At 43.6% G+C, this 26,417-nt stretch overlaps 7 protein-coding genes and 1 long non-coding RNA gene across 9 annotated transcripts in view; 4 read left to right on the top strand and 4 right to left on the bottom strand.

The window, feature by feature from the left end:
• Nucleotides 1-2,438: 2,438 nt before the first annotated feature.
• Nucleotides 2,439-3,607, bottom strand: LOC6596544. The gene is made up of 5 exons (XM_002021645.2): nucleotides 3,533-3,607; nucleotides 3,341-3,479; nucleotides 3,183-3,268; nucleotides 2,964-3,117; nucleotides 2,439-2,905 (listed from the first exon to the last, which is right to left on the bottom strand). Exons 1-5 carry the CDS (start codon nucleotides 3,605-3,607, stop codon nucleotides 2,439-2,441), a joined length of 921 nt encoding a protein of 306 aa, XP_002021681.2.
• Nucleotides 3,608-3,911: 304 nt separating this feature from the next.
• On the top strand, nucleotides 3,912-7,188 carry LOC6596543. Its single transcript, XM_026987415.1, has 10 exons — nucleotides 3,912-3,986; nucleotides 4,053-4,191; nucleotides 4,247-4,332; nucleotides 4,389-4,542; nucleotides 4,607-5,005; nucleotides 5,711-5,939; nucleotides 5,990-6,433; nucleotides 6,494-6,785; nucleotides 6,865-7,040; nucleotides 7,101-7,188. The coding sequence occupies exons 1-10, from the start codon at nucleotides 3,912-3,914 to the stop codon at nucleotides 7,186-7,188; spliced, it is 2,082 nt and encodes a 693-aa protein (XP_026843216.1).
• A 12-nt stretch (nucleotides 7,189-7,200) lies between these two features.
• Nucleotides 7,201-9,543, bottom strand: LOC6596542 (beta-1,4-glucuronyltransferase 1). The gene is made up of 3 exons (XM_002021643.2): nucleotides 9,066-9,543; nucleotides 7,807-8,581; nucleotides 7,201-7,524 (listed from the first exon to the last, which is right to left on the bottom strand). The coding sequence occupies exons 1-3, from the start codon at nucleotides 9,503-9,505 to the stop codon at nucleotides 7,324-7,326; spliced, it is 1,416 nt and encodes a 471-aa protein (XP_002021679.1). The 5' UTR covers nucleotides 9,506-9,543; the 3' UTR covers nucleotides 7,201-7,323.
• A 2-nt stretch (nucleotides 9,544-9,545) lies between these two features.
• Nucleotides 9,546-11,563, bottom strand: LOC113565568. Its single transcript, XR_003408680.1, has 3 exons — nucleotides 11,362-11,563; nucleotides 9,661-9,827; nucleotides 9,546-9,573 (listed from the first exon to the last, which is right to left on the bottom strand). It is a non-coding gene; the product is annotated as an uncharacterized LOC113565568 (long non-coding RNA).
• Nucleotides 11,564-12,208: 645 nt separating this feature from the next.
• LOC6596541 (septin-interacting protein 1) overlaps nucleotides 12,209-26,417 on the bottom strand; it is an 89,972-nt gene continuing 75,763 nt past the window's right edge. The window contains exons 4-7 of one of the 2 annotated variants that reach the window (XM_002021642.2): nucleotides 14,957-15,085; nucleotides 12,633-14,899; nucleotides 12,419-12,571; nucleotides 12,209-12,356 (exon numbers count right to left, since the gene is read on the bottom strand). In XM_002021642.2, the coding sequence (XP_002021678.1) occupies nucleotides 12,440-12,571; nucleotides 12,633-14,899; nucleotides 14,957-15,065 (2,508 nt within the window). In that variant the 5' untranslated portion in view covers nucleotides 15,066-15,085 and the 3' untranslated portion in view covers nucleotides 12,209-12,356; nucleotides 12,419-12,439. Of the gene's footprint in view, nucleotides 12,572-12,632; nucleotides 14,900-14,956; nucleotides 15,086-26,417 lie in introns of both variants that reach the window. The other variant, XM_026987929.1, reaches the window with a different exon arrangement.
• On the top strand, nucleotides 19,405-22,918 carry LOC6596540 (voltage-dependent anion-selective channel). The gene is made up of 4 exons (XM_002021641.2): nucleotides 19,405-19,477; nucleotides 21,449-21,768; nucleotides 21,834-22,061; nucleotides 22,137-22,918. Exons 2-4 carry the CDS (start codon nucleotides 21,449-21,451, stop codon nucleotides 22,435-22,437), a joined length of 849 nt encoding a protein of 282 aa, XP_002021677.1. The 5' UTR covers nucleotides 19,405-19,477; the 3' UTR covers nucleotides 22,438-22,918.
• On the top strand, nucleotides 23,373-24,541 carry LOC6596539 (voltage-dependent anion-selective channel). The gene is made up of 3 exons (XM_002021640.2): nucleotides 23,373-23,752; nucleotides 23,808-24,032; nucleotides 24,103-24,541. Exons 1-3 carry the CDS (start codon nucleotides 23,433-23,435, stop codon nucleotides 24,449-24,451), a joined length of 894 nt encoding a protein of 297 aa, XP_002021676.1. The 5' UTR covers nucleotides 23,373-23,432; the 3' UTR covers nucleotides 24,452-24,541.
• Nucleotides 24,643-25,933, top strand: LOC6596588 (voltage-dependent anion-selective channel). Its single transcript, XM_002021639.2, has 3 exons — nucleotides 24,643-25,165; nucleotides 25,227-25,466; nucleotides 25,538-25,933. The coding sequence occupies exons 1-3, from the start codon at nucleotides 24,660-24,662 to the stop codon at nucleotides 25,836-25,838; spliced, it is 1,047 nt and encodes a 348-aa protein (XP_002021675.1). The 5' UTR covers nucleotides 24,643-24,659; the 3' UTR covers nucleotides 25,839-25,933.

Below are 26,417 nucleotides of genomic sequence, written 5' to 3'. Positions count from 1 at the left end.
TTGTTATTTTCCTGTTTTTTGTTTCCTGTTATTTTCACACATTTCACCCATATACACATACATAAGTAAATAACACACAGCCATATGTATGTAGCTCTAATGCACTACATATTCACACACTTTTCAAATTTCTTTCTACGATCTGCTTCATAACCGTTTGATTTTCATAATTTTTCCCCGCACCGGGACAGTACATAACTTCGGAACACTTTGTTCCATTTGATTTTCCGAATGTTCCTGGCTTTTATCGGCCTGAAAACGCGCAGCTGACTTGGCGCGTGCATTTTATTGATTATGGAGCGTGGGAAATAAGCGCGAGAGCGGTACAGATGCGTGGGCGGCTTTATACTCGTACTCTGTCTAACTGCTCTCATTAATTTGCATGCTCTCCGTCTTCCACTCTCTCTCTCATCAAATGTAAAAGATGAGCGAACATTTCGTGTTCAGAGGCCACTTGTGGGCATGCGGAGAGCGAAGTGTTAATGTTAGTGCTAATCGTAATGTTAATCCACCTGCGTTGGCGGCTTTATACTCGTACTCTGTCTAACTGCTCTTTCATTGATTTGCATGCATTCCGTCTTCAACTCTCTCTCTCCAAATGTAAACGGTGAGCGAATATTTCCTGTGCAGAGGCCGCTTGTGGGTATAGTGGAGAGTGAAGTGTTAATGTTAATGTTAGTGCTTATGTTAATGCTAATGATAATCCACCTGCGTTGGCGGCTTAGTGGGTCTCTTTATATTTTGTCTCTGTAAAACAAGAGGAATTCTGAGAGAGCGCAGCTGCAGAGCTTTCGTGCACGCATTCTCATTCCAAGTGTCACAATTAAAGGTGAGGCGTTCCATAACTTTGATTAGTAGGTGCCTCTCCCGCTCTCTCTTTTCTTCAGTAAGTGCAAAAATAACCGACTTTTGTGGAAGTGTTCCCTCCCATGCCTCACCTTACATTTATACTCCAAATATTTGCGCTCTTCTTGGAATCGAGTTTTTGTTGTTTATTGCCAGTGAAATCCCTTCTGATTTGTGGAGCATGTGGAAATTCTTTGTATCCTCTATTTACCACCGGTTTCCCAAAGTCCGCTCCTGGTAAATACTAATCCAACGCCCTCTAGTGCTTTCCTATTCTGTCTGTCTCTCTCTCTCTGTCTCTGTCACTTTTGGCACGTTTTTTTTCTTCTCTTTGGCAACTTAATCCCGTGCTAAGCACACGACAGATAATCAGCGACACGTAGCGGCTTACGTGTGTCCGTGTGTCCCCTTCCATGGTCTGAAAAGTCCTGAAGTGTGCTGAAAAATTAAGAAACGTTTAAAAAATGTTTGCCTTGATTATGCCCTGATTATGCCATTAAATGATTAGGAAAACGAATAGCAGAGAATATTTAAATGCGCAAAGGGGAGAATGAAAGAAACGTTCATTTTAAAATTATATTTTTCTATTTACTATATTTGTTTTAAATTATTTTTGGGATAATTCCATTCTCCATAGAAAAGGGAAGCAATTATTTTGTGGCACAATTTTGAAGTCTCAGTAGACCATAAATCTGATTGACTTGGGCTTGTCATATATTTTTTGGCCCTTGTTGTTGCTTTTTTTTTAAGTGAAAACTTTTAATTAAATTAGAGCAAAAGTTGTGCCCAGCAACAGGGCCAACAACAACAGCAACCAGCAGTCAACAAAACTGTCAGCACACAGCACAGCTACGAAATCTCCTGAGGACAAGTCGTGTCCATGTGGCAGAGAGTTTGTTGTTGCCGAACACACAGAGAGATAAAAAGAGAGAGAGAGAGAGAGAAACAGAGAAATTGAGTGTATCGCTGGTATCCCCCCATGGCTTTATCCGAAAGAAGGCTCATGGTCCATTGCATCCGTCGCCAATTGTTAGACACTTTGATTTTTTGTTTGTCGTTTTTTTGTTGCATCAAACACAATGGTCCAACGGCCATTTCTTATGGCATTCCCTCTCTACTTCACTCTCTCTTTCCTGCTCGTTCGCCTTCTTCTTCCTTGATGCTATCTCTCTCTGTTTCTCTGCTGCTTTCTCTTTCTTCTTTCCATGGCTGCTGTGCATTTTGTTGGTTGAATGTAAAATGGCAAAAAGCATTTGTAAGTCGAATCCCAACCATTGAAGCATCCTCCACACCCCACACCCCCCACCCCCCACCTGCCCACTTCCTGGTCGTCGCAGGATATGCAAAGTGTCCTTCCCAGACAGTTGCATAATCTGTAGTGTCGTTTATGCTAAAAAAAAAAGTCCGACGAAACCAGAAATCGTAAAAGTTTTGGGAGTGGAAAGCCAAGGATAATGTAGAGGAGCTCGTCCCACGATTGTTAAGTGCACAAAAGAGCAATCGATGGTTTTATTAAATAAGTTGATAAAGGATTCACCAATCTTTTAAAGGGACCACAACAAGAGTGTGTCCTATTAAAGATCCACCGTTTCCTAGTACCATCGATGCATTTGACTTTCGGCATAGCGACGATTCAGCGCATTCTTTCGCTGCACCTCGCCGCCCACGCCGTTCAGGAGCTCCCCCTGCTGCCAGTTGCGATAGACGGCCGACGAGTCCAGCTGCAGCTTATCCTGTCCGGTGTCCATGGCCTGGAGTTGCCACCATTTGAGCGCGGGATATGGCGCCTGCACAGGAATTACGGATACCACCTGTGGATACCGACGCGGCCACAGGCCCAGCTTGGACAAACGCTTCTGCTCATCAATGTCCATGTCGTTGTCGTTGTCCATTTTGAGCACCCTGAGCTGTTGCACCGACGAGTCCTTGTGGGGATGGGACTTCGTGGCAAGCGGATGAAAGGGGTCATCGCCATAGAGCTCTCGATAGCGGGGGCTTCGCACCAGAGAAATGACTTGGAACATGGCCACACAGGTGATGGCGTTGTAGCCCACAAAAACTGGCAATAAAAGATGGGTTTTAGTGGATGGTTTTCGTCCTCAAACGAGGCTACTTACGTATATAGAAACTACCTATAAGGGTAAGTATAATCAGCAAACCCAAATTGATTTGTTTTTTCAGCATTATCATTAGAATAATGTGCTGAATGGTAAACTGAAGAAAGTACATTAGCTCAAAAAAGGCCAAGGGAAGCACCAGCCATTTTTGTAACTAAGGAAAGGAAGAGATAATTTTCTCTTGAAGAAGGAACTTTTTTGGATATGTAAGTGTAATACCTTTAAGGAACCCCAAATACTCAAAATGGCAGCCGCAGTATGTGCATAAAGCAACACCTGCAATGAAACTAGGCAATTTTCAGGAGCTAAAGAAGGAAAATACATGGAATATATTGAAAAGTGGATGCCCAAAAAAATCCTGAAAAATAAATACTTGCAATTTTCTATCCAATTGATTAATTTTCGAATTGACTTTCGATCCTTGTAATCCGAATCGTGTTCAAATAAATCGATTAAAGGGTCAAAACATTTCACACCCATCAGAAACAATACAATGCTCAAGGCCATGCAGCGGATCTGAAAGGAAATTAATTATTAAACCAAAGAAAGACCCCTTCTAGAGGACTTACAATCGTTAGAATAGCCACAATGATGACACCCAATCGCACTGAGCAATAGCACATATAGGATTCCATAAATAACATATTGAATCAACTATTATTCTGTAATGTTCGAACATAAATCAAGCGGAAAATTAACCAATTTCCACAACAGCAAAGCAAATACTGCGCCAGTCCTGTCCTTCCCCCAAAAGCCAGAACAAAAGGTGAAGCAATTACCTCAACAAATGACAAAACCATGTTCAAGAGATCCCAATCTGGAATGCCATATGGTAAATGGAGTTTATGGCTTATAAAATACAGCCAGCATTTATCATTCGTTGGCTGGAGCTCATGGCGAATAGAGGCCCCAATATGTCGGAGAAAATAAAGATAGTTTTGAGCCAACATGGTCCTCATGACGACCTATTTCTTTTGCGCTTCAGTGCGTTTGGGTATCCTCGTTATATGCTTTTTTGCCATGGTAAATTTGAGACTTAAAGGAGTTTTAAATATGTAAAATTTCTATATATTTCTGCTCTATTTTTAGTGCAAAAGCATCATCATTATGTATGTGATCTTTGACAATGGCACAGCTTTCATGTTTTCGGTGATCCGTATATTTGAAAATGATGTAAATTATCGAACGAGTTTTATTGTTAAAGAATCCATCAACTGGGTGGAGAAATGTAAGTGGAAATCAAATGAAAATACCTCCTTAAGCTCTTCCCATTTCTTCTGCAGATCCCAGGGAAATAATGATGGTTACCCAACTCTACAGCTTTTGTCATATTCTATCTTGTATTCTTGGAGCCTTTGGTGCTTATAGGGTAATGTTGTTCCATCATTCCTCAACTTATTCATAATTTTTCCTTTCCTTCCCTAGCTCAAGAAATACCATGTTATGCCTTTGTGTATCTTTGAGTTCCTGTACACCGTTCAAATAGTTGGGATATCGGTGATTTCCCTTCGAATTGCACGACATGTAGTGCCCTTAGGGACCCTGATATTGCTAACACTGACTCTCACATTCTATGCAAGTATGTCCCATATATATAGGACATATACTTACCATATTCTGATATATATACATTAATTTTTCAGTGCTTGTGGCCTATGATAACTTGGCATTGATTGCTTTTATACAGATTATGGTTCTGGTGAATAGCGAAAAATATCAACGTCTTTATGGCACGGATCCCCTTAATCCCATTCTATATAGAGAGGAAATACCTCAAAAATCCAGAGTTGAAAATCCCCTGCAGCAGCCACCAATTATAATCTATGTAATGCCCAAAGTTGGTCAAAAATTGTGGCACTTGCAACCACAGAAATGGTGGCAGGATATGGAAGGTTCTTCAATGGATACGAATATAGATTCTTCGGAGAATTTTCAAAGGCAGGAGCTCGTGTCGAATGTTTTGCTGCGAAATGCTGTCAATGGTGAACGATTTTTGTACAAAGATAAAGAACTAGTGACTTCCAGCATTTTTCATCGGCTTGGTAGACATATTTAACAGGGCTTGTCGTCTGTAATGCCCCAAGGAGAAGGATATGTACTTTGAAATCATTTTATCGATTTTTCGATTTAAGAGCGATTTCCGATCGATTATTTTAAGATCTTTTGGTGTTAGGGGTTAAGAAAGAGTAGAAAATATTTAGGTGTGGAACAGCTTGTTTCAATTTATTGGTTATTTTTAAATTTAATGCCGATCAATTGGTTCCATTTCAATTATAAATAGATTAATTTACTTATCCCTTTCTTATAGACTCCATATCGATCATATATCGAGTTTTTTTACTATTGGTACAGGAAAGTCACTTGAAATAAGGTTATAGAAAACAGTAGCCTTTTGGTGCCCTGTATAAATATCTCCTTTTAGCCAAAATTCTCTAGATACTGACTAGCTGTTTTTCCACTCATGCCGCTCATGTGGACCTGAAGCTGCTGCCAACGTTGCTGAGAGGGTCCAAGAATTCGAATGACATCAGTGACGTGCATCCTCTTCCTGGAAGGACTTCTTCTGTTATCCATGCTGTCCGTTCAGGGCTGCCCATTTTGTATACAATTAATCCAACAATTACTGAAATAAATGTATTAAAAATAGTAGCCTTTTGATAACCTGTATTAATGTGTATTTCTTGTCAAAAAGATCCAAAGACAAATGTCTCCGTTTTTTGCCAAAATCCTTTTGATACTCACTTTAGGCCTCATTGGCTACTTCCTGAAGCTGTTGTTCCAAAGTATTCAAACCGATTTCGAGCAAGGCAGCTCTTCCACGAGGCCCAATCCCGGGTATGTGCGACAGCATGGGGACTACTGGGTGTGGCATAATTATATACTGGCGGGCGAAAATTTGGTTGCCAATGAAAGTGTTACTCTAGCCACTCATGCCACCTATGTGGACCTGCAGCTGTTGCCAACGTTGCTGATCAGGTGAGAGAGTCCTGAGAACATTCCCCCACTCAAAAGTATCTTCTGTTCAGGTGGAAGGCGCCCATTAGCCTCACGATCTATGCCAACGGCGACGATCTGGATAAGACCATCAAGGGCTTGGCCTACATCAATACCTGCCTGCACTTGAGTGTCCTGATGCGTCGCTTTGTCAGCATACATCTGGTGTGGCACCAGGATCACATGCCTCTGAATTTTCGGCGTGGCAGCATGGGGGTCACAGCGGAACCTCTTATGTGTAATAAGCCACCGATTTATCTAAATGCGACTCAGGAGCTTACTTATTGGCATCGAAAGAAGCTCCAATATCCCATGAATCTTATGCGGAATGTGGCCCGTCTCAATGTCCTAACGTATTATGTTTTATCAATGGATATTCAACTGCTGCCGACATATGATTTTCCTGAAAAGTTTTTGAAATTCATCTTAATTCATGATGTCTGGCGCTATGCAGACATATCACAGCCCTACACCACGTAGGTTTGATTCCCCTTAAAGTCATCCCCTGTCCTTCCTCAAATAGTTTTCCTTTTTAGGGTCTTCTGTTTGCTGACATTCCCTCATGTGTTGGAGGCGCCATTGGCGCAGAATAAGTTTCAATTGATAATGATTTTAAGGGATTTCAATATTATCAGTCCCGTGTACGATAATATCGATGTGCAGATGAAATGGTTGAGCACTCAGACTGCCGGAGAAGAGCTCTACATCTTTAGTCGTTCGAAAAAAATGGACGCGTGCGTGGCCTATGTGAGCATCAATGAATTGGAACCCTTGTACGATGAGGGCAATAAAATGGAATCCATTTATGAACATGGCGCTAATTTAAAGGTAAAAGTACATTCGCTAAATTTCCCCCTAGTCGAAAGAATACATTTCTTCTATCTCCCTATCCCCTATCTTTCCCCAGGGCCAGGTAATGATTGACTTGGATTACACTTTCATTATCCTGGATGGTGCCTTTCTCATACGGCGCACTTTTGACAGCTGGCAGAACTTGAAGCCCAAGGATCATATAAGTGTAAGCCAAACCAGATTCTCGAGAATGTGGCATATCTGGCATTTGTTCTACAGCCGAGTGATAAAGTATGTAAAAGAGCATTACCTTTAAGCCCTCCTTAAAGCATATCGACCTTTTAATTACAGTTTAGTGCCCAAGGATTTTGCACAGGTCTGGTACACTCGATCGCGTACCTCGCGCTATTTTCGGATATTCAAATATCGAATGGATTAATGCCTAAATATATTATAGTTGTAAATAACAAAAGATCTTATGTTCTCTATATTTACATATGACAAATTTTAATATAAAACACTTAGCAAGTAAATGGAGAATATCACTTTCTGAAACGAAATTCTGGTGTTTGTGTCACGTGACGCAGGCATTTTTTCTGCCATACAACACTTGGTACTCTGGCTCGACCTTTTTCTTAATGAATCTTGTCATTTCTCTGGCGAATGTCCTGCGAGATGATTTCGAGCTTGCGTTCTTCTTGATGCCAGGGCTATGGACGAGGTAGGCGGGATGTAGGACATGGTATTCGTAGCCCAAGAGGCACATGGCATAGTTCTATAAGAGATAACGAGAGCGGGAGAGATGTTAAATATTTTTATCAATATTTTTAAATAGTGTTGGACTATTTATGAATCAATTTTTGGTACTCTATCGACTTGCTTTCGACTATTTATTCGACTATTTATATTAAAATCGAATTCAAGGACTATTTATCGATACTACTTATGAATGAATTATGGATTCCTTAACTATTCGCTTTAGATATTCATCGATAAATGGCCATTGATTATCGAAAGGTTATCGAATATTTTTAATTATCCATATTTAATTAATTACCTGTATACGTTTGTTCGATTGTCCCTCCCACGTCACTCGCTCATCGAACATTGGCTCCTGGTTGTCGCTCACATAGAAGGGCTCCCAGTACTTAAAATCCTTCTCCCGCAATGATATGCTCCACACCCGGAGCTCATCCGTGACACTGGGCGCCCGATTTAACCAATCCTGCTGTCCGGGCACTGTGTGACAAGAAAAACACATCTTCATGTGGAAAGGTTGAGCCCTACCATCGCGGTAGAGAGCCAACAGCTCCGCCTTGTCATTGGGAATAGGGGCACCCGACTCGATCTCAAAAACGGGCAAAGGATAGACCCTTCGTGGCTGCTGGGGGTCCAGTGCCAGAATGCTATGATTGGCAGCAACCATGTCGAGAAACTGCTCCACAAATCCCAAACTCGGATACAGTTCGATGTCGCAGGCGAAGATGAAGTACGTTGTGGCCGCCTGTCGTGCTATATTCCTACCGACATTAATCGGATATGTTAGATTTGCTGACATCTTGTACATGGCCTCCCGCGGTATCAAAGTCCATGGCGGCGGCGCTTTGGTACCATTCTTCAGCTCACAAAAGTAGGGCCTCTCCAGCACAGCTGCCTCGTCGTACGGCACATATTCGGGCATATGCAAATTGGAGAAATACACATGAAATGTCACATAGTCATTGATGTATTCGCTGCCCGGTAGACAGTTTTTCACATATTGAATCGAGTCCAGTGTGGTGTTTAGATCATAGCCAGGGGCGTGGATGGCAAAGCTAATGGGGGCGCGCCAACTATGGACGAAAGTAAAGGTTGTTTTTAGATATAAGTGTTGGGTATTCAAATGGAAATAGAATAGCAGTAGTCCGACGGATTTTCACTTGATTTTAGTACCATTTAAAACGGTTTTTTCGAGGCACAAATGTCTTTTTTCTTCATTCTGTCTATAATAATAATCCGATTGAAATATTTTTTGAGAACCTACTAGTTTGTATCATAATTTATGAATTTGCATATAGAATGTAATGGTAGCTTTAAAATTTTCTATTTTTAACGGTTTTCTTCTACTATCCGCTACTCTTCCGAGAAAAAGCAGCTATAAGAACTATCATATCACTGTCATGGGAATTGAACCTCCCCCAAAACACATCAAATATATGGTATATATTCATATCAGAAAACATTACCATCGTAAATTTGGTATATATCTCCATACAGATATCAGAAAATTTCATGGGCTCTACTGATAATGAAATTTTAAAATGCCTCAACACTTACCGTTCGGCCACCATTTCCAGATTATCAAAGAATTTATAATCCCCATTCGTGGTGTAGGTTATCGACTCCGTACATCGCATCAGACGACTCTTGCGGCCAATAATCAGATTCTGCAAGAGCCAGTATTCCCCATGTTGCAACCTCGCGAATGTCAGATTGCGTGAGCGGCATTTCAATAATTGCTGCAGGATTTGCCCGCGCGGTGTCAGAGGAGGGATGGGAGGATGTTCTATTTGCGGATAATCCTCGTAGTATCGCTCTGTGGTGTACAAAGATTCGTTGGGTTGATTATATATGGAAAGGGACGATCTGCTGCTGCTGCTCCTGCTGGAGATCTGTGGCTGTGCCAGACGCTGAGCCTGTTGCAAGTTCCGCCAAACGAGCACCAGGGCCACAGTGAGAAGAAGGAGAATGGACCACACGCGGTGGAATTTGGCCATTGCGCTGCGCTTTCGTTCCGAGTTTGCGGCGGGGCCCTCAGGCGTTCCTTAATTTATGGCGCTTCGAGCTATAAACAAAATTGAGAAAAAGTATACAAATAAACTGACATACTCCGCGTTTGATAAGGCCACAAAGCGCGGCGGGCTCTCATTACCCACACAATACACAACCCTTTGATGGAAAAAGTACTCCCAATACGTGCGGGCCGACGAAATCGAAGCCAAAGGTCGTGCTCGTTCGGTTCCTAATTTATGCCTTTATGTGCCATTATTATGCTATCGATGGTGCTAATTATTATGGATTCGGCTCTGTTCTCGTACCCTTACAAAAGATTAAAAGGGAACATGATATAAGCACGTTTTCATAGATAGAACGACTGTATTTATATTATATTATATTTAGCTTTTTTGATTGGAAATGATGCCAGTCTTGATCAAGCCGGTTGATGGTTGCTCCACAAATACTGGGTACTACAAAAAGTTATAAAAATACTTTAAAAACTATCTTGAACATTGTCTTCAAGGGCGCTCTATGAATAATATTACACAAAATGCTATAAATCTTCTTAAAATACTATAAAAAAATAAGTATGGGTGTAATGTAATTATACGATAAACTGTTCCTAGGAACAAACAGACTTTGGAATAATTATAATAAAAAGAATCCCCATTTTGCGGCTTCTTCTAAGATCTTTTCGAAAAACTAGATACTATAAATCAAATAATGCCACATAAATTGTACAATTCCCACACCTTTAACCTCTATATAGTCTACAAGAGTGGATAAGATTGTCTGGACCATTGTAATAAGGGGTGTGATATCTACAGTATAAATAATATGTCCCCGCCCAAAACGGTTTGCCGCGAATATACATAAAATATACAAGTGATTTATGCCGATTCTATTTACCGAACCATCCCTCTGGATGGAATATAATAGATATCTAAAAACATACAATACTCTCTGAGGTTGACGCTCCATCAAACATTCCCTTTATGACTGCAGTATGGCTTGTCATCGCACTTTATCTTCTGGAATAGTCGTAAGATCATGGACTTACCAGCATCATGCCAACAGTAAAACATTTATGTATAAAAATGTATAAATTATGAAACTCTAAGTGCTTACATGACACCGACATGAAAATAAGGTAGAATGGACGGATATTTCATTGCATATTTGATTTCCAAGCAGAATATACTTATTAGTATTTCTCCGAGTTGTAGGAAACTTAGTATTTCTCATATACCTAGCAGGCACCTCAGTCCCAGTCTTCTGATACCTGTTCCTATTTCCTTCCATACCATATCTTTACAATCTCAAGTTCCCGTATGAAATAGCAATAAGAAAAAGTCGTAAATGTTAACCAGCCATCTAAGTATTAGCCATAATCGAATGGGTTTGAAGAGTCATTTCCTAACGGAATGACTTGAAGTGACTTCTGTATTGATAAAGCAATCAAAAATCGTAGTTCCACTGCATTCAACTTGTGCGTTTGATATTTTTTATGACTACTTCAAAAGCGTATCCATGAAGTCTATAATAAGCCACTTGTTGATAGATTTCCACAACCTTTAATTTATTCCATATTTGTTGTTCTTTATGGATCTCTTTTCTGAAAATATTTATCGTACTTTAAGACACAATTCACAATTCAAAAACGAGGCTTGCCGGGGCCATAAAAAAATAAATATCACTAAATGATCTATAAATTGTATTCTTTGCGACAACTTCCACTTTAATCTTATCGCTTTTTCTTAGAAATCATTGAACAAATTAACCCAAGACGTAGGCTCTTCTGTTTCAAACACTCGAAAGCGAAACCGATAAGTGAATTTTAAATATTTGGAATTACCAGAGAGCAATCGTTTGATGACTCAACGTATGAGCGATTCTATGACCGCTGTATATCACTAGATTGTGTTGAAAGACAAGGCCCATATGGTCCACCACCGACCGAAAAACGAGAAACGAGCCTCCACCACCCTTTGATGAGGAGCTATGGAATGAAACTGAAACTCAAATCGAAAGAAACGACACCCAAACGAAGGTGAAAGAACTACCCGATCGAATCTATATGCACCAATAATCAGCGTACACTTGTTCGGCTCTAATCGTACGGTAAGAGAACCATCTAATCGGCGGAAGATGTGTGCCATATGGCAGTGTGGCATATAATTTTATATGTTTCAATTTACTTTTATCAAGAGTAATCAATAGATAACATTCCAAAATACTTTCACAACATATCGCTTGTCAGGAATTAATAACTGAACACTGCAAATGATTCGCTGTCCTTTTTTTTGGGGTTATTTGTATGGCCTATGGCTACTGCCTTTGGTGATGCATACCTGATGGTGCTATCACTGCAGCTCCCAATAAATATAGACTGATACCTAAGATATGGTATTAACCATCCATGATCAATCTCAAAGAATAGAAAGTGGCTTAGATTGTTCCGCTTCTTCAAAATTGATTATTTTTAAAGCAAATTTATAATTTCCCTTTTGTTTTGTGGGTTTTTCCTTAAACATAGTCTTAAATGGGGACTAAGAATAGTGTACAACTAAGAAAATATCCAATCCTTTGAGCATCTGCAATCATCGGCATATCTAAGAAAGTTTTCTTTGTTTGGTGTGTGCTTTATTGGCTCAAAGAACAGGCCACAGAACACTGCCAAAAAATCATACAGGGGAACATCCTTCAGGAACAATGTTATCTTCGAATTTTATTCTCTATATTTCCACTTTTTCTTAAGCTGCTATCTGCCATTATCATTCCTGAATTCAAAACACTATCATCCTTTCTTCCATCGTCCAACACCCATCGATCTCTGGTATTATTTCCAACCACGGCTCCTGCCCCTCGTCTCTCTCCCTCAACACCCATCGATCTCTGGTATTATTTCCAACCACGGCTCCTGTCCCTCGTCTCTAGAACATTCCCGTTTGTGTGCGTTCCAGCAGATGATTGAGGGCCACCGGCTGCCAATTGCTAAATGAGCTATCGCTCAGCATGCACACATTTCGATCGATGTAGCAAAAGAGTTTGCCCACTCGATAGATCTACAAAAAGCAGAAGATTAGCAAGGAAAATAGTTGAGATTCCAATCGCCTTCAGACTCACCTGCTTTCCCATTTCCCTTCTGCCTGGTATGGGAGCAAAGATAATCCCCAATTCAGCGCATTTCTGAGAGACCAACTCCTTGAACTCCAGCTGCGTGGGCGGTGCCACATCCATCATCATGAGTGGCGGCAGGAGACCCGCAACAGTGGGCGGTGCGGGCGGTGTAGGAGGTGGCGGCGCTGCCGTGGGCTGCAGCAGAGCATCGCTCGCTCTGTGCATCATCTCGAGGGCACGGCGTAGATGCTCCTTGACACTGGGCTCTCGGAGCAGTGGCTCATTCAGCATGCTCTTCCATCCCGTATACCAGCGTGAGATTTCCGCATAGTCGGGCGACTGGTTCAGCCACATGACGAGCACCTGCATCCATCGCGGGAAGAAGTGCTTGTCCAGCAGCTTGGCCATGTGCATCGGCGGAATGAGCTCGTGCCACTCCCACACCTGGTTCCATGGCTCTAGGTCCTGATGCAGCGGATTGATGATGAACTCCGAGAGCACTCCCTGCAGCTTGGGTGTGATGTGGTGCTGCAGAAAGTCCACCATTTCCTCCTCCGGAAAGGCCTTCGCCCATGGGGTGAGCATGGCCCTCGCGGAGCGATCTTGCGGCGACCAGGCCTGCAGGGCCACGCCCAATTTGCTGCGAATCTGTGGGTACACAGACTCCTCCAGTTTGCTGCCAAGGATCCCGTGCCACGGAAGAACCCAGCTGTGGATGGGCACCGTGTCGGTGAGGGGATCCCAATCGTAGACGCCGGAGGCAAGCCGCGGCAGCACCAGTTGCTCGAGAACCGAATCCAGCACCCACGTGGGCAGAAGCGGTGCCCAGGCATCCAGCAAGGCAGCCATTGGCGGGTGCTCCTTGGGCTGCCAGACGGCGGCACAGGCGCGGAACGAGGGCATCACACCCGCCCAAATGAGCGAGGAATACGGATCAAACACATTGCGGGGCTGCTGGCCAGCGGGCTCCTCGCGTTGCAGCATTCCTCGCCACTTTTTGATCAGCTGCAGCGGCTGCGTGGGCTCCTCCAGAGGCTGCCAGGCCACCAGCTCTCGCTTCACAAGCGGCGCAATGACGCCTGCAGCCAGATCCGCCAGACCGAATTCCTTGAACTCGGCGGCATAGTCCTCCAGAAGCTGCAGGAATAGCTTCTCCGCTGCATGGAGTGTGATGTCGGGATCCTCACTCAGCCGCTCCACACGATCGAGCACCTCTTCGAGCGTGCTGATGTGATTCTGCTCCAGTTGGACGATTTCCTCGAGCTTCTTGTACTCGCTCTGGAGGGCCGCTTGCTGGCTCTCGGACTCGCGCTCCGACTTGTCTATGGCAATGATCTGCTGCTCGCACTGGCTCACCAGCAGCTGGAGATTGTGAGTCAGTTCGGGCATTGCGAACACCGTAACAGGGGCGCCACCAGCCTCCGCATCGTAGAGGGTTTCCTCGGGGGTGATTTTCGTTTGCCCAAGGGCATGGTAGCCACTAAGCACACGTTTCTCTGGGCCCGTCATGTCAATAACGGGGACGTTACCCAATTGCTTGCTTAGCTTCTCGGAGAGCAGGTGCGTGGACTTCTTCCCCTTGGCTATCACCTCCTCCACAGATTTGTAGTAGTACCGCTTGCCGGCCTTCTCCTGGGGCTCTGCCACGCCTCCCTTGCGCCACTTGTTCATCTGCTCCTTGAACTCCTTAGCCTCGCGCACATCCTCGTCCACTTTGATGGCCTGCGCTTTGCCTCCGATGCTTGCGGCTGTCTCAGGACCATAAGCTCCAATGGCACCGCGTCCCTTGCGGACGTGCGCTTGAACCGGCTGCGAAATGCCTTGGAGATCCTTGCCCAGACCCTTGCCGGGCTCGTATCCCATCTGCAGAAGGAGTTTGGCACCAATACCCCGAGTGTGCTGCTCCCAGGCGCCCACATTCCGGGTGCCAGCGATGTGCGAGTGATGCTTGAACGAGGGTTTCGCTTGGGTGCTCCTCATTGAAGGTCTCTCCTCCTCCTCGGAGCTATTGGAACTTGGATCGCTCTGCCCAAAGGCTGGACGCCCACTGTCTCTAGAATCATCGCTCTTTTCGGCTTCTTCTGTGTCGCCTGCGTCTTCTTTTCCGGCCTTTTCCTCACCCTTTAGTGGCTTTTTCTTCTTTTTGCCCGCTTGTTGGATGCCGCCTGCCACAAAATTCACGGGCATTGTGTAGTCCTTCGCCTGGTGGCCATGACGCTTCTGGCCGCCACCATCACCGGGGCCCTCCTCGTCACTGTCGTCCGCCCAAATGCCTAGAAAGAGGTTTTTTCTTGAGGATTTTTTGAAACCAAAAGAAAGAATATCTTTACCATAAATCTGTTGATGTTTGCTGTGGCGCCCCCGTGGTCTGTTTGTGTTGAACTCATTGTCCAAATCGTAGTCGGTGATCTCAAAGCGCTCGTACTCGTTGTCCGACATTGTTTAGGCGCTTGAATATTCTAATAAATTAATTGCGAAAATATGTAAACAAGAAATTGGGCTCGGGAAATATTAGTGATGCGCGAGGAGAGAATTTCATCATGTCTTGAGGGTATCGATAGTTGTAATTAACTAATATTGGTAACTTAGGTTATCGTTATCGACTAGACTTTTATTGGCGCAAGATTTAAAATATATCTATTAAAATAATTGGAATTGGACATAAAAAAATCTTAAAATCGACAATTTAATTTAAGTATCGACAAAATAATTATCTTTAATAAACCAATAAATAATTTTAATTTTGTACGTCAGTGCTGTTTTGTAATACCAAAGTTCATTATTCTTCCTGGTAGGAATTAAAATATCACACATAGCCAATGATGCGTGAAGAAAGAAATTATATTTGACCATCTTCAAAGGTATAAAAGTCGTAAGAATTTATCATTCATCAACCGCCAAAACATGAAGCTGGTACTGTTGGCCTTCGTCGCATTCCTGTCTATTGTCTACGGAAGACAGGTGGATTCGTCACCAGGAAAGTGTGGTCCATTTAGTCGGCGCGAGTGCACTATTAAATAGCTTATATCTGCTGTTTAGCATATGTTAAAAATATATTTAGCTTGTTTTAGCTTTATATGTAACTAAAAATTTGCTGAATTAATGGTAGCGGAACTAGTGCTTGTTCTGTCCATTTCATGTCCATTTTCCATAGATCCAAAAAATTGTCGATGATATTGTGGAAATGTTTGAATATTATTCTAGCAAATCCACCAATGCTAGCTTTCTAATTTAACTATGTACATTTTTTAATCCAATCCCAGAACGTCAAAACAAGTGGCTATGCTAATACATACAGGGGTGGTCAGAAGTATTTACACAACGAGTTTTTTTTTGCATGTTCAAGTTTAGGAGTTGTTGAAATCAAAATACAAAAAAAAAAATTTACGGGCAAAAATCTTGATCTACTAGGAATTGGTTGAAAGAAGAATTGGAAAAATAACTGTTAATGGACTAAAAATAGAAGCATGTGACCTGTTGTCAAAAGTATTTACACAAATTTGCATTATTTCAGAAGTATTTACACAATGCAAATTAGAGCTTATTCTTAGACTTGGTTTGACTTGTAAAATGGTGAAGACAAAGGAGTTGTCCGTTGAAACTCGATCCGAGATCGTTACAAAATTTAAAAGCGGGATTTCAACGTCGGAACTGGCCAAAACTTACAAAATTTGTAGAAAAACCGTTTATAATCTGGAAAAGAAAAAGGACACGAATGGAAATTTACAGAATTTAAAAAGAAGTGGAAGGAAACAAGCGATGGATGAACGGGAATGGAGACGTTTAATTGGCATAGTCGATAAAAATCCGTCGATAAGCCCAGTTAAATTGTCTGCAGATTCGCAACAATTGATGGGCAAAAAAGCCTGTGATGCTACAATACGGCGGGGATTGAAGGAGATCGACATACGAACGTATACAGTGCGAAAAATAAAGGCATATAAAGCAAAACACCTCTCATTCGCATTGGAATACGTTAACAAACCAAAGGAGTTTTGGTAAAATGTTTTATGGACAGATGAAGTAGCTTTCCAGTTCCAAGGCTCATTCTGTAAAAGATTTATGCATCTACGACAAGCAAAAAAACAAAGTGCAGTGCAACCATTAAACAGATTTGGTGGAGGCACAGTGATGTTCTGGTGGTGCATGTCTTACTACGGATTTGGAGACTTTGTTCCAATAGAAGGCACTCTGAATCAGACCCGGTATCTCGATATACTGAATGAACATGCTTTTGTGTCTGGTGACAGGCTATTTCCCATCTCCGACTGGATTTTACAGCAAGTCAATGCTCCATGCCACAAGGGATCGGCACGTACAAAATTTTTACGAGATCTCAATGTGGCTGTTCTTCCCTGGCCTGCGCAGAGCCCTGATCTCAATATCATAGAAAATGTTTGGTCGCTTATTAAAGGACAAAGAACAATTGATAAAAACCGAAAACGCGACGCTACCATCGAGGAAGTAAAGGAAATTTGGTCGAAATTGGAACTTGGATATGCTCGCCACTTAGTGGAATCAGTACCAGCCCGGTTGCAAGCAGTTATTGATGTCAAAGGTGGAATTACAAAATATTAATCATTATTATTATTATTCATCCAACAAATTTAAAAAAAAATCATTAAATCATAATAAAAAATTAACTTAAAGTTTTGTGTAAATACTTCTGCAGCATTAAAAATGTGTGTAAATAATTTTGACAACTGATAAACGTCACTTAATTTGATTCTCCTTATTCGTACAAACAGTTATCTTTTCCAATTCTTCTCTCATTCAATTGCTAGTAGATCAAACTTTTTGGCCTAAAAGTTTTTTTTTATACCCGATACTCAAAATGAGTATTGGGGTATATTAGATTTGTGGTAAAAGTGGATGTGTGTAACGTCCAGAAGGAATCGTTTCCGACCCTATAAAGTATATATATTCTTGATCAGCATCAATAGCCGAGTCGATTGAGCCATGTCTGTCTGTCCGTCCGTCCGTCTGTCCGTCCGTCCGTCTGTCCGTCCCCTTCAGCGCCTAGTGCTCAAAGACTATAAGAGCTAGAGCAACGATGTTTTGGATCCAGACTTCTGTGATATGTCACTGCTCCAAAAATATTTCAAAACTTTGCCCCGCCCACTTCCGCCCCCACAAAGGGCGAAAATCTGTGGCATCCACAATTTCGACGATACGAGAAAACTAAAAACGCAGAATCGTAGAAGATGACTATATCTTCTAGAGTGCAAAATCTGAACCAGATCGTATAATTATTACAGCCAGAATCACGAAAACAATTTCACTCTTTCTCGCTCTGTCTCACTCTAACACACAGGTTTCATGGTCGGTTTTGCCAATTGCAAAATATGAGTTCAAGGATCTCAGAACCTATAAAAGCCAGAGCAACCAAATTTGGTATCCACACTCCTGTGATATCGGACCTTGACCGTTTCCTGTCCAAATTTCGCCACACCCCCTTCCGCCCCCGCAAAGAACGAAAATCTGAGGCAACCACAAATCTCAGAGACTATTAAGGCTAGAGTAAACAAATTTGGTATCCGCACTTCTGTTAGATCTCACTATAAAACGTATATCTCAGAATTTCGCCCCCACAAAGGACGAAAATCTGTTGCATCCACAATATTGCAGATTTGAGAGAACTAATCAGAATCATAGATAATGACCATATCTATTAGATTGCTGAATCTGGATCAGATCAGATCATTTTTATAGCCAAAAGGAACAAATCAATTTGCAGTGGCTACGCAGCGCCCGACGTCACGCTCAAACTGATTTTCTGTCTCTCTCGCACACACTGTTTGTCGTGTCGCTTAATATTAGCGGCGTCTGCCGGAGGAGAGCCATACTGACTTAGTATCGGGTATAACCGTAGAGTTGCGGTGTCCGCAGCAACTCACAACGTTCCCCCTCGTTTATTTAGCTTTCAACAATACCCGTATGTATAAAATGGGATTCACCTACAAAAATAATAATACCGTAATCGCACGTGGGGTCGTTCGAGCTGGCCGACATTGTTCGGGCTCTTAAATAATTAATTTGATTGCGCAGGGAGAGAATTCATCAGGTCTTAAGGTGTGCCACCAGACTAAATAGGCTATTCACACTGACGACCATCCACCATCCATTTCGGGGATGGTCCGTAAGGTTTTGCCGTTCTGAAAATTTCCCAGTTAGTCCACCATCCATTTTGGATGTTCCTAAGCCGCATGTTTCTATGCGAAAAATGGTACAAAATAAACAAAAAACAACAACAATCATGCCCAATGGCTCGGATGCATTCAAGGCATGTTAAAAAGTGGATAACGTAGGTTTTTCACACCGACGCTTCCATAGGGCTTATACATATGAAAAAATGGTTTAAACGTACACATTTTCTCGCTTTCGCATTGTAGCCAACGTTTAGTTAAAGTCATGTTAAAGTCATCACCATGTCGTGACATGAATTTAGTGGAAATTGTTGTGGACCATTTTTGCTTAAACCTTATTTTATAAGCAATGCAATATATATGAAAACCTTAATTTAACCAGTCTTGTAGGAAATTGATTTAATAATCGTATAATATTATGAGCTCAGATCCTCAGGCCTTAGCTGGGTAGTAATATTCGACAGAAGATCAAAAACGAGGAATATGTATAATAGCACCAGAATGCGACAGTATATTTACGTTATATTTTGGTATATTTCTGAGAGTCGGACGGTATATTTGAACGATAAATCCGCGGTCACACTGGTCTATTAATAAATCCGCTGGTCACACTGTTCGCAGAACTAATTTTTGTGGTCGTCGTTTAAAAGTCTCGTCGTGTTTCTGTTCCTCTTGAATTACCAACTAAACTAAAACTTATCCAAAGTAAGTACAACTAGCTTAAGACGCTTTAAAGTACAATGCCAACCAGTAGGAAAACTCCACAAACAGCCGAGTGCAGATCGCCAGTGAAAGTGATTTCATAACCTCGAAAGGAAAAAAATTTGCAAGTACACACGCGCATTAGCCGCAAAGGGTTGTAGTTGTATTTGAATGGCTAGCTCGATGGGTGAAAAAAGTATTTATCAGCTAATGAAAAATGCATCGAAGTATAGCTAGCTGATAAAAACTCATGGGCCAAACTAAATTGACGCCGGCCCACACACTCGCAAACGGGCTCATACGCACGAAGAGTTCATTGGCAGCAGCCGGCAAAGAGTGCTGGGAAAATGTAGTTACGTAACATGTTCGCCACCAATGAATGAGTGCTCTCGTTTAAATTGTTTTGATCAATTTTGTTCGTTATCGCAATGTCACATCGCTCTTCGCTCGTTTTTATCAACATACATATTCTTGCTTTTCCTTATCGTTTTTTCCATTTGCTTGTGTGTGTGGGCAGGCTGTCATGTGAGGTGGAGGGGGCGTGTGATGCGGCAGTTTTAGTCCAGGTTCTGTTCTAAAAGTGACGTCACTAAAAATCAATAGTTTTCCGTGACACCTTTTCGAGCGAAATTCTGTGTGATTGTAAGAAAATTAATTCTTTTCTGGTTATGCAATGAAGAGATGTAAGAGCCCTCTCTCCCCTTACCCCCCCATGTATAAGTTATTCGAAGGTCTAGCCCCTGAATCAAGGTCACATTTGAGATGCTGCTGTCCCGGGACCTCTTTTCTATGTGATTTTTGTTTCCATTGTTACATCACACGGCACCTGAATAGATCAGTTAGCATTTCCATATCTGTCCCATTTTCGGGAGGGCGCGTCTGCTCTTTCGTTGCTGGTCATTTCCCGTTTGGCTCTTGGCCATAAAAACTCGCCGTCGCTGTGCTTTTCATAATTCACGTTCTCGATTGCTCGCAGGTCCCAGTAGCAGGTCCGGTCCGCTCTCCGAAAGCCGTGCCCAATATTCGCACCATGACTGTGAACTGTTTGCTTGTTTCGCATTCTTGACGTCACACGGAAATAGAAACGAAGGAGAGACCAAAGCAGAGACTGCAATTGTGCAGTTAGCTTCTGTGTCAATGATCGCTCGGCTGCTGCAGCGCTGCTCTGCCGGCTGACCAGCAATCGGTGCCAAAAAGGCAGGGGCATGGGGTAGAGCAGACCGCATATGGGAGTCTAACTGTAGTTCCAGTTACTACATCTCTCCTCTCGCCATTGGATATCCATTGGGTATTTAACCGTCGCTTTCATGATACAATTTCTGTTAGCTGGAAGAAACGAATGAAGCTTCTCGATGCCTCATAACTAGACCAGTTTTTGTGTGGTGAAATTTCCACAAATCACTTCGCTTAGCTTTGTTACTGTGTGCGTCACAGCGATCAGACGCGACCCAAGTCTCGCTGGCTCTCTCTTACATTTTTGCGGCACTCTACAGCAGACGTGCGTTGACCTCTCCACTCATACATCAGCACATGCCGCTGAGGCTTTTCTTCGACTGATCTCTGGCAGCCATGCCATGGTAGAATGCTGCCTTGAAAACGAATCTAAATTGAAATCAAACTTTTTGTTTATTTTCGCTGCACTAAATTGACATTTAGCCAAGTACAACGGGGAAATGTCTTGATATCTTTTCACTTGTCTATGCGCTGCCTCTGGGCATTCCGAATTCAGCTTTTCACTTTCCAATCGCAGCCGGCTATACATATAGAAGGATTTAATTCCACAAAAAGTAATTTTCATCATGTAGCTGATAAGATTAGAATGGCCCGCTCCGTCCCGTTTCCATGAACACGGCAGCTTATCTAGCTTTCCGAGCAATAATTGTGCGGGAAAGTGAAATAATTTGCAATAAATGGCCCAGGCCCTTTTATCGATCTTTCACAAGCTAATTCGAGTTCTCTTTGAAATCACTTCAGATGGCTCCTCCATCATACAGCGATTTGGGCAAGCAGGCTCGCGACATCTTCAGCAAAGGCTACAACTTTGGTCTGTGGAAATTGGACCTGAAGACCAAGACGCCCTCGGGCATTGAATTCAACACAGCTGGCCACTCCAACCAGGAGTCGGGCAAGGTCTTCGGCTCCCTGGAGACCAAGTACAAGGTGAAGGACTATGGCCTCACTCTCACGGAGAAGTGGAACACAGACAACACCCTGTTCACCGAGGTGGCTGTCCAGGACCAGCTGCTCGAGGGTCTGAAGCTCTCGCTGGAGGGAAACTTTGCTCCCCAGTCTGGGTATGCGACGCACGTGTTCTAGATGACCCCCAGACCCGGATTATTGACACTTTCTTTCCGAACAGAAACAAGAACGGCAAGTTCAAGGTTGGCTTCGGCCACGAATACGTGAAAGCCGATTCGGACGTCAACATTGATCTGAAGGGTCCCTTGATCAACGCCTCTGCCGTGCTGGGCTACAACGGATGGTTGGCCGGCTACCAGGCCGCATTTGATACGCAACAGACCAAGTTGACCACCAACAACTTTGCCCTTGGCTACACCACCAAGGACTTTGTCTTGCACACATCTGTGTAAGTAAACAGTAGCACCCACTGCCGCACGACTGGATGTATAATCGACCTACTCTACTTTGCTTCTGATTCCAGGAACGATGGCCAGGAGTTCAGCGGCTCCATCTTCCAACGCACTTCGGACAAGCTGGATGTGGGTGTGCAGCTGTCGTGGGCCAGCGGCAACAGCAACACCAAGTTCGCCATCGGCGCCAAATACCAATTGGGCGACGATGCCAGCGTACGCGCCAAGGTGAACAATGCCAGCCAGGTGGGCTTGGGCTATCAGCAGAAGTTGCGTGATGGCATCACCTTGACCCTGTCCACGTTGGTCGATGGCAAGAACTTCAACGACGGCGGCCACAAGATCGGAGTTGGTCTGGAGCTGGAGGCTTAGGTCGACGATTTTCCCAATCGAGGAATATAGTTATCTAACATCCCCACACTCCCAACAACAACAACAGTAACAGAAAGAAAAGTAAAAGTAAAAGTGCAGAAACAACACCAAGCAAAGCAGAACAACAAATAAGCAAATAAAACTGTAAAAGATATTTTACGAAAACACCACAAAAGATACAAGAATCTTCACATTTAGCAAACGGTTTAGATCAGTTGCCAGAACTCCTCCGCCTCCACCTGCGCCACCGCCACCGCCTCCCGCCTCCATTTCCAACAATCCGTGCTCCACCAGAATCTGCAGAAGAGACACTGCCAACCAACAAAGCGAGCAAGGGTCGGGACGGTCGGACGGTCAGTCGGTCAGTCAACCGTCGCTGGATGTAGTTTTGTTTAGTATGTACCATGAAAACTAGCTTATGTGTTGTTGGCAAAGAACAGAGAAAAATACATTTACCTATTAAACAAAACTAAAGTTAAAACGAACACTGTTGCTCGGAGCTTGACTTATTTGCAGTGGAGAGGGCTGCCACTGCCAGATCCCTGCTCCTATCCCTCAGAGGGGGAACCAGGACACACCCTACACAATTCTTAAACAATCTACATTTTGTTGTGCATTTACCTGAAAAGAAATAAAGCGAAAAGTAAGAAAACTATACGGATTCGAGGTGTGTGAACGTGATGGATGGCAAGGGATAAGTACCTCTGCAACCAGGTCGAATGTACTATAAGAAAGAGGAAGTAGGACCCCTAAAGCATATGGACCACTAGACCGCACAAGTACTACGCCTATGTCTGTAAAGTATTCACATGGCTACCTGTTGTCGTGGGCTCTTTGCTCTATCATAGAGAGCCTTGAATAGCAGCTCGTAATCATACAATCATCCTAATCTGGCACATCACAAATTTTTCAATAATTAATAGAATAGTTCGGTAAAAATTCGAAAACGCTTTCACTCCGTTAAACCTCATCCATTGCAACTCAGTGCGTCTAAAATGGCACCGCCACCGTATCCTGACTTGGGAAAGCTGGCACGGGATCTGTTCAGGCGCGGCTACCATCCTGGTGTCTGGCAGCTGGACTGCAAGAGCATGAGCAGCCCGGGCATTGAGTTTTTCACCACAGGATTCGCCAGCCAGGATCACAGCAAGGTGGCCGGCTCCCTGCAGAGCAAGTACAAGATCGAGGACTCTGGTCTGACGCTGACGGAACGTTGGAATACAGATAGTTGGTTCTTTGGCGAGATCGTGCAGAAGGATAAGCTGGCCCAGGGCCTGATGTTGGGCCTGGAGGGCAAGTTCCAGCCAAGTTCTGAGTACGTATGGCTTTCGGACATTGGCTATTCCGCTCTCTAATTCATTCCCCTACAGCTCCAAGGACGGCAAGTTCAAGCTGGGCTATGTCGAGGACCATTTCAACTTCCTCACTGACATGGGCATCAGCTCGAGCCCCATCATGAACTGCTCCCTGGTCTTGGGCCACAAGGAGTTCTTAGGCGGGCTTGGCTGCACGTTTGATTTGGGAGACACATCACTCAGCAGCTGGAAAGTTGCCCTGGGCTGGTCCAATGATAAGGCCACACTCCATGGCGAGCTGTAAGTTGGATCACTGTTCTGTCCAGCACTCGACAGTTGATACATGAATCTCCGACCTTGCTCTTTGCAGAAAGGATGGCGACTCCTGGTTGGCATCGCTCTTCTACAAGCTCAATGACCAGATCGATGCCGCTGTAGAGCTGACCAAAACAGGCGGCGGCGGTGGCGGACCGGAGCCTGCAGAGGGTGAAGCAGAGCAGGCCGGCGGCAGCGACGTGACCGTCGGGGTGGGCATGATATATCGTCTTGAGGGCGATGCCCTCATCCGGGCCAAGATCAACAGCAAGGCGGAGCTGGGCCTGGGCTATGAACAGAAGGTGCGTGAGGGCATCACTGCCTCCATCTCGGCGGTCCTAGACGGGCGGAATATCAGCGATGGCAACCACAAGTTTGGCGTGGGCTTGGCCCTGGAGTGCTAGAAGTGGTTGAAGTGGTTGAACTGGGATAAGGGTTATACAGTGGATCAAAATATAATATTTAGCAGATTGCGAGCATTTTACATTCCGATACATCAAACGGAGTAGTTTTGAACTGAATTTCAGGTTTTCCCGAAAGCATTTCAATTGCCAATCTTAAATTCACAAAATTTTAGTTTAATTAATTTGTTCGTTTTTAGCGTTAGACAAAATGAGTAAAAAAAGGCTCAGTAGCATATTCCGGCGCAATAGAGAGTCCGAAATAGAAAACGACGAAGAAGACGAGCCAGTACCCGAGGCCAAAACCGAACCGAGCTCTCAGGATAACAGCTCAAAAGCCCAAGATAAGCCAAAAGTGAAGGATGACGTAGAGATACTGCCGGTGCCGGTGCCCGAGGGCGAGATGCCCACATATTTCCACGTGGGTGGTGCGGCCAAGGAGTGTCTCATCAGGGGCTACAAGTTTGGCGTCTGGCACTTGCGGTGCTCCTCTAAGATGGATAACGGCGTCGTCTTGAGCAGCTTCGGAGAGGGCAATCCCCTCTTGACTTCCGTGTTTGGAGGGCTCGAGGTTTTCAAAGAGTTCGAAAACTCTCACACGTCCCTCACCTGGGTAACCAGCAGCAACGAGTTTAGAGGGGAGCTCGGAGTTCGAGGTTTGGTGGCTGGCGGCATAGCCCACTCCATTCTGAGGTCAGCACTTTCCATGACGGATGAGTGAGTCTGCAATGCAAAATTGGCTGTCCGTGTCGACGCTTTTACATTGATTTTCCTTCAGACACCAGTTAAGTATAGGTTCAAGCTTGCTAAAAGCTGGCTTTATGCGCAGTCCTTTCAATATCGAGATAGTGGTGCCAATTGTGAAGGAGCCCACGCTAATGGGATACGTCCTTGCGGCTCCTGCTGAGAACTGGCTTCTGGGCTACCGCACGGTATACAGCGTCGCCGAGAAAGCATTCGACAAGCACGCCTTCTGCTTGGGATACAACAACGGGTCCACCGAAATGGGCCTCAAGGCGTAAGTTCTATTTTTGGAAAGGTCTCGACGTAATTTTCTGCTGACTGGTGTTTTTCCTCCCACACTCACAGGGAGAACTTCAAGGATCTGCGGGGCTCTCTCTTTCAGCGCATTGGCGAGAGCTGGGCCGTGGCTCTGAAAATGAACTTTTATGGCGAGGAGCAGCTAAAGAAGTTTGCCATTGGATGTCAGTACCAGCTGGAGGACGGATCGCTGCTGAAGGCCAAGGTTCGAGACGATGGAAACGCGGGAGTGGTCTTCCAGACGAAAATTGGCGAAAACGTTGATGTGACGTATCATGTGGGCTGCGATGGCAAAGCCCCGATTAGTGGTGAACATAAGATCGGTGCTTCATGGATTTTCAACTGTTAAGTGTAGAAGTTATAATGTTTAAGATATCAAGAATGCAATAGTCAATTTTACGGCATAAACATGTGTGCATATATATAAATTACAAAAATAATTAGACTGCTTAGAATTAGAACTGCTGTTAGGATGTTATTTTCTAGTCGTCCAAATACTAGCTGCAACCATATAATTTTTAATGGTATATTAAAAAACATGGCGTACAATTTTGGCTCTCTCAAACCGTGCTTCCCAGCATAATTTCTTGCAATGGATTGCGTCTATTTATATCGTTCTCAATTATTCACATTTAAACATTTTCGCTTTCGCGCGCACCACTCGTATTCAGTCGATAGTATCGCTCTCCGACTGCTGTCTTTGAAACAGCTATTGGCTCTTTTTGAATCGGGTATTGAATCAACCATATTATTAGTATTCTTTTCGTAATCTAACTCAAGTTTTATCCTGTTTAAATAAAATGGGCTTCGTTTTCTCATTCGTATATTTACGAAATATATCTGAGGGTTAGACGGTCACACTGCTGCTCTCTTCTGCAACGAAAATATGAGTCGTTGTTTTGAATGGGCTATAAATAAGGGTATGGAC

This window comes from Drosophila persimilis, unplaced genomic scaffold, assembly GCF_003286085.1.
Source record: "Drosophila persimilis strain 14011-0111.01,24,50 unplaced genomic scaffold, DperRS2 tig00000124-arrow-pilon, whole genome shotgun sequence".
Taxonomy (NCBI): domain Eukaryota; kingdom Metazoa; phylum Arthropoda; class Insecta; order Diptera; family Drosophilidae; genus Drosophila; species Drosophila persimilis.
Note: the sequence above shows the minus strand (reverse complement) of the source record. Positions and strands in the feature narration are given on the sequence as shown.

What these genes read in the sequence shown, in the direction of transcription:
- LOC6596544 (XM_002021645.2), bottom strand. Translation starts at nt 3,607, where the DNA reads ATGTTATTTATGGAATCCTATATGTGCTATTGCTCAGTGCGATTGGGT. An exon ending in GTATTTGGGGTTCCTTAAAG is followed by an intron (nt 3,118 to 3,182) that starts GTATTACACTTA and finishes TCCTTTCCTTAG; the next exon opens with TTACAAAAATGGCTGGTGCT. An exon ending in TATAGGTAGTTTCTATATAC is followed by an intron (nt 2,906 to 2,963) that starts GTAAGTAGCCTC and finishes TTTTATTGCCAG; the next exon opens with TTTTTGTGGGCTACAACGCC.
- LOC6596543 (XM_026987415.1), top strand. Translation starts at nt 3,912, where the DNA reads ATGGTCCTCATGACGACCTATTTCTTTTGCGCTTCAGTGCGTTTGGGT. An exon ending in CAGCATTTTTCATCGGCTTG is followed by an intron (nt 5,006 to 5,710) that starts GTAGACATATTT and finishes TACTCACTTTAG; the next exon opens with GCCTCATTGGCTACTTCCTG. An exon ending in AACATGGCGCTAATTTAAAG is followed by an intron (nt 6,786 to 6,864) that starts GTAAAAGTACAT and finishes ATCTTTCCCCAG; the next exon opens with GGCCAGGTAATGATTGACTT.
- LOC6596542 (XM_002021643.2), bottom strand. Translation starts at nt 9,505, where the DNA reads ATGGCCAAATTCCACCGCGTGTGGTCCATTCTCCTTCTTCTCACTGTG. An exon ending in CTGGAAATGGTGGCCGAACG is followed by an intron (nt 8,582 to 9,065) that starts GTAAGTGTTGAG and finishes TTTCGTCCATAG; the next exon opens with TTGGCGCGCCCCCATTAGCT. An exon ending in AATCGAACAAACGTATACAG is followed by an intron (nt 7,525 to 7,806) that starts GTAATTAATTAA and finishes TATCTCTTATAG; the next exon opens with AACTATGCCATGTGCCTCTT.
- LOC6596540 (XM_002021641.2), top strand. Translation starts at nt 21,449, where the DNA reads ATGGCTCCTCCATCATACAGCGATTTGGGCAAGCAGGCTCGCGACATC. An exon ending in AACTTTGCTCCCCAGTCTGG is followed by an intron (nt 21,769 to 21,833) that starts GTATGCGACGCA and finishes CTTTCCGAACAG; the next exon opens with AAACAAGAACGGCAAGTTCA. An exon ending in TTTGTCTTGCACACATCTGT is followed by an intron (nt 22,062 to 22,136) that starts GTAAGTAAACAG and finishes TTCTGATTCCAG; the next exon opens with GAACGATGGCCAGGAGTTCA.
- LOC6596539 (XM_002021640.2), top strand. Translation starts at nt 23,433, where the DNA reads ATGGCACCGCCACCGTATCCTGACTTGGGAAAGCTGGCACGGGATCTG. An exon ending in AAGTTCCAGCCAAGTTCTGA is followed by an intron (nt 23,753 to 23,807) that starts GTACGTATGGCT and finishes ATTCCCCTACAG; the next exon opens with CTCCAAGGACGGCAAGTTCA. An exon ending in GCCACACTCCATGGCGAGCT is followed by an intron (nt 24,033 to 24,102) that starts GTAAGTTGGATC and finishes TGCTCTTTGCAG; the next exon opens with AAAGGATGGCGACTCCTGGT.
- LOC6596588 (XM_002021639.2), top strand. Translation starts at nt 24,660, where the DNA reads ATGAGTAAAAAAAGGCTCAGTAGCATATTCCGGCGCAATAGAGAGTCC. An exon ending in GCACTTTCCATGACGGATGA is followed by an intron (nt 25,166 to 25,226) that starts GTGAGTCTGCAA and finishes ATTTTCCTTCAG; the next exon opens with ACACCAGTTAAGTATAGGTT. An exon ending in ACCGAAATGGGCCTCAAGGC is followed by an intron (nt 25,467 to 25,537) that starts GTAAGTTCTATT and finishes CCACACTCACAG; the next exon opens with GGAGAACTTCAAGGATCTGC.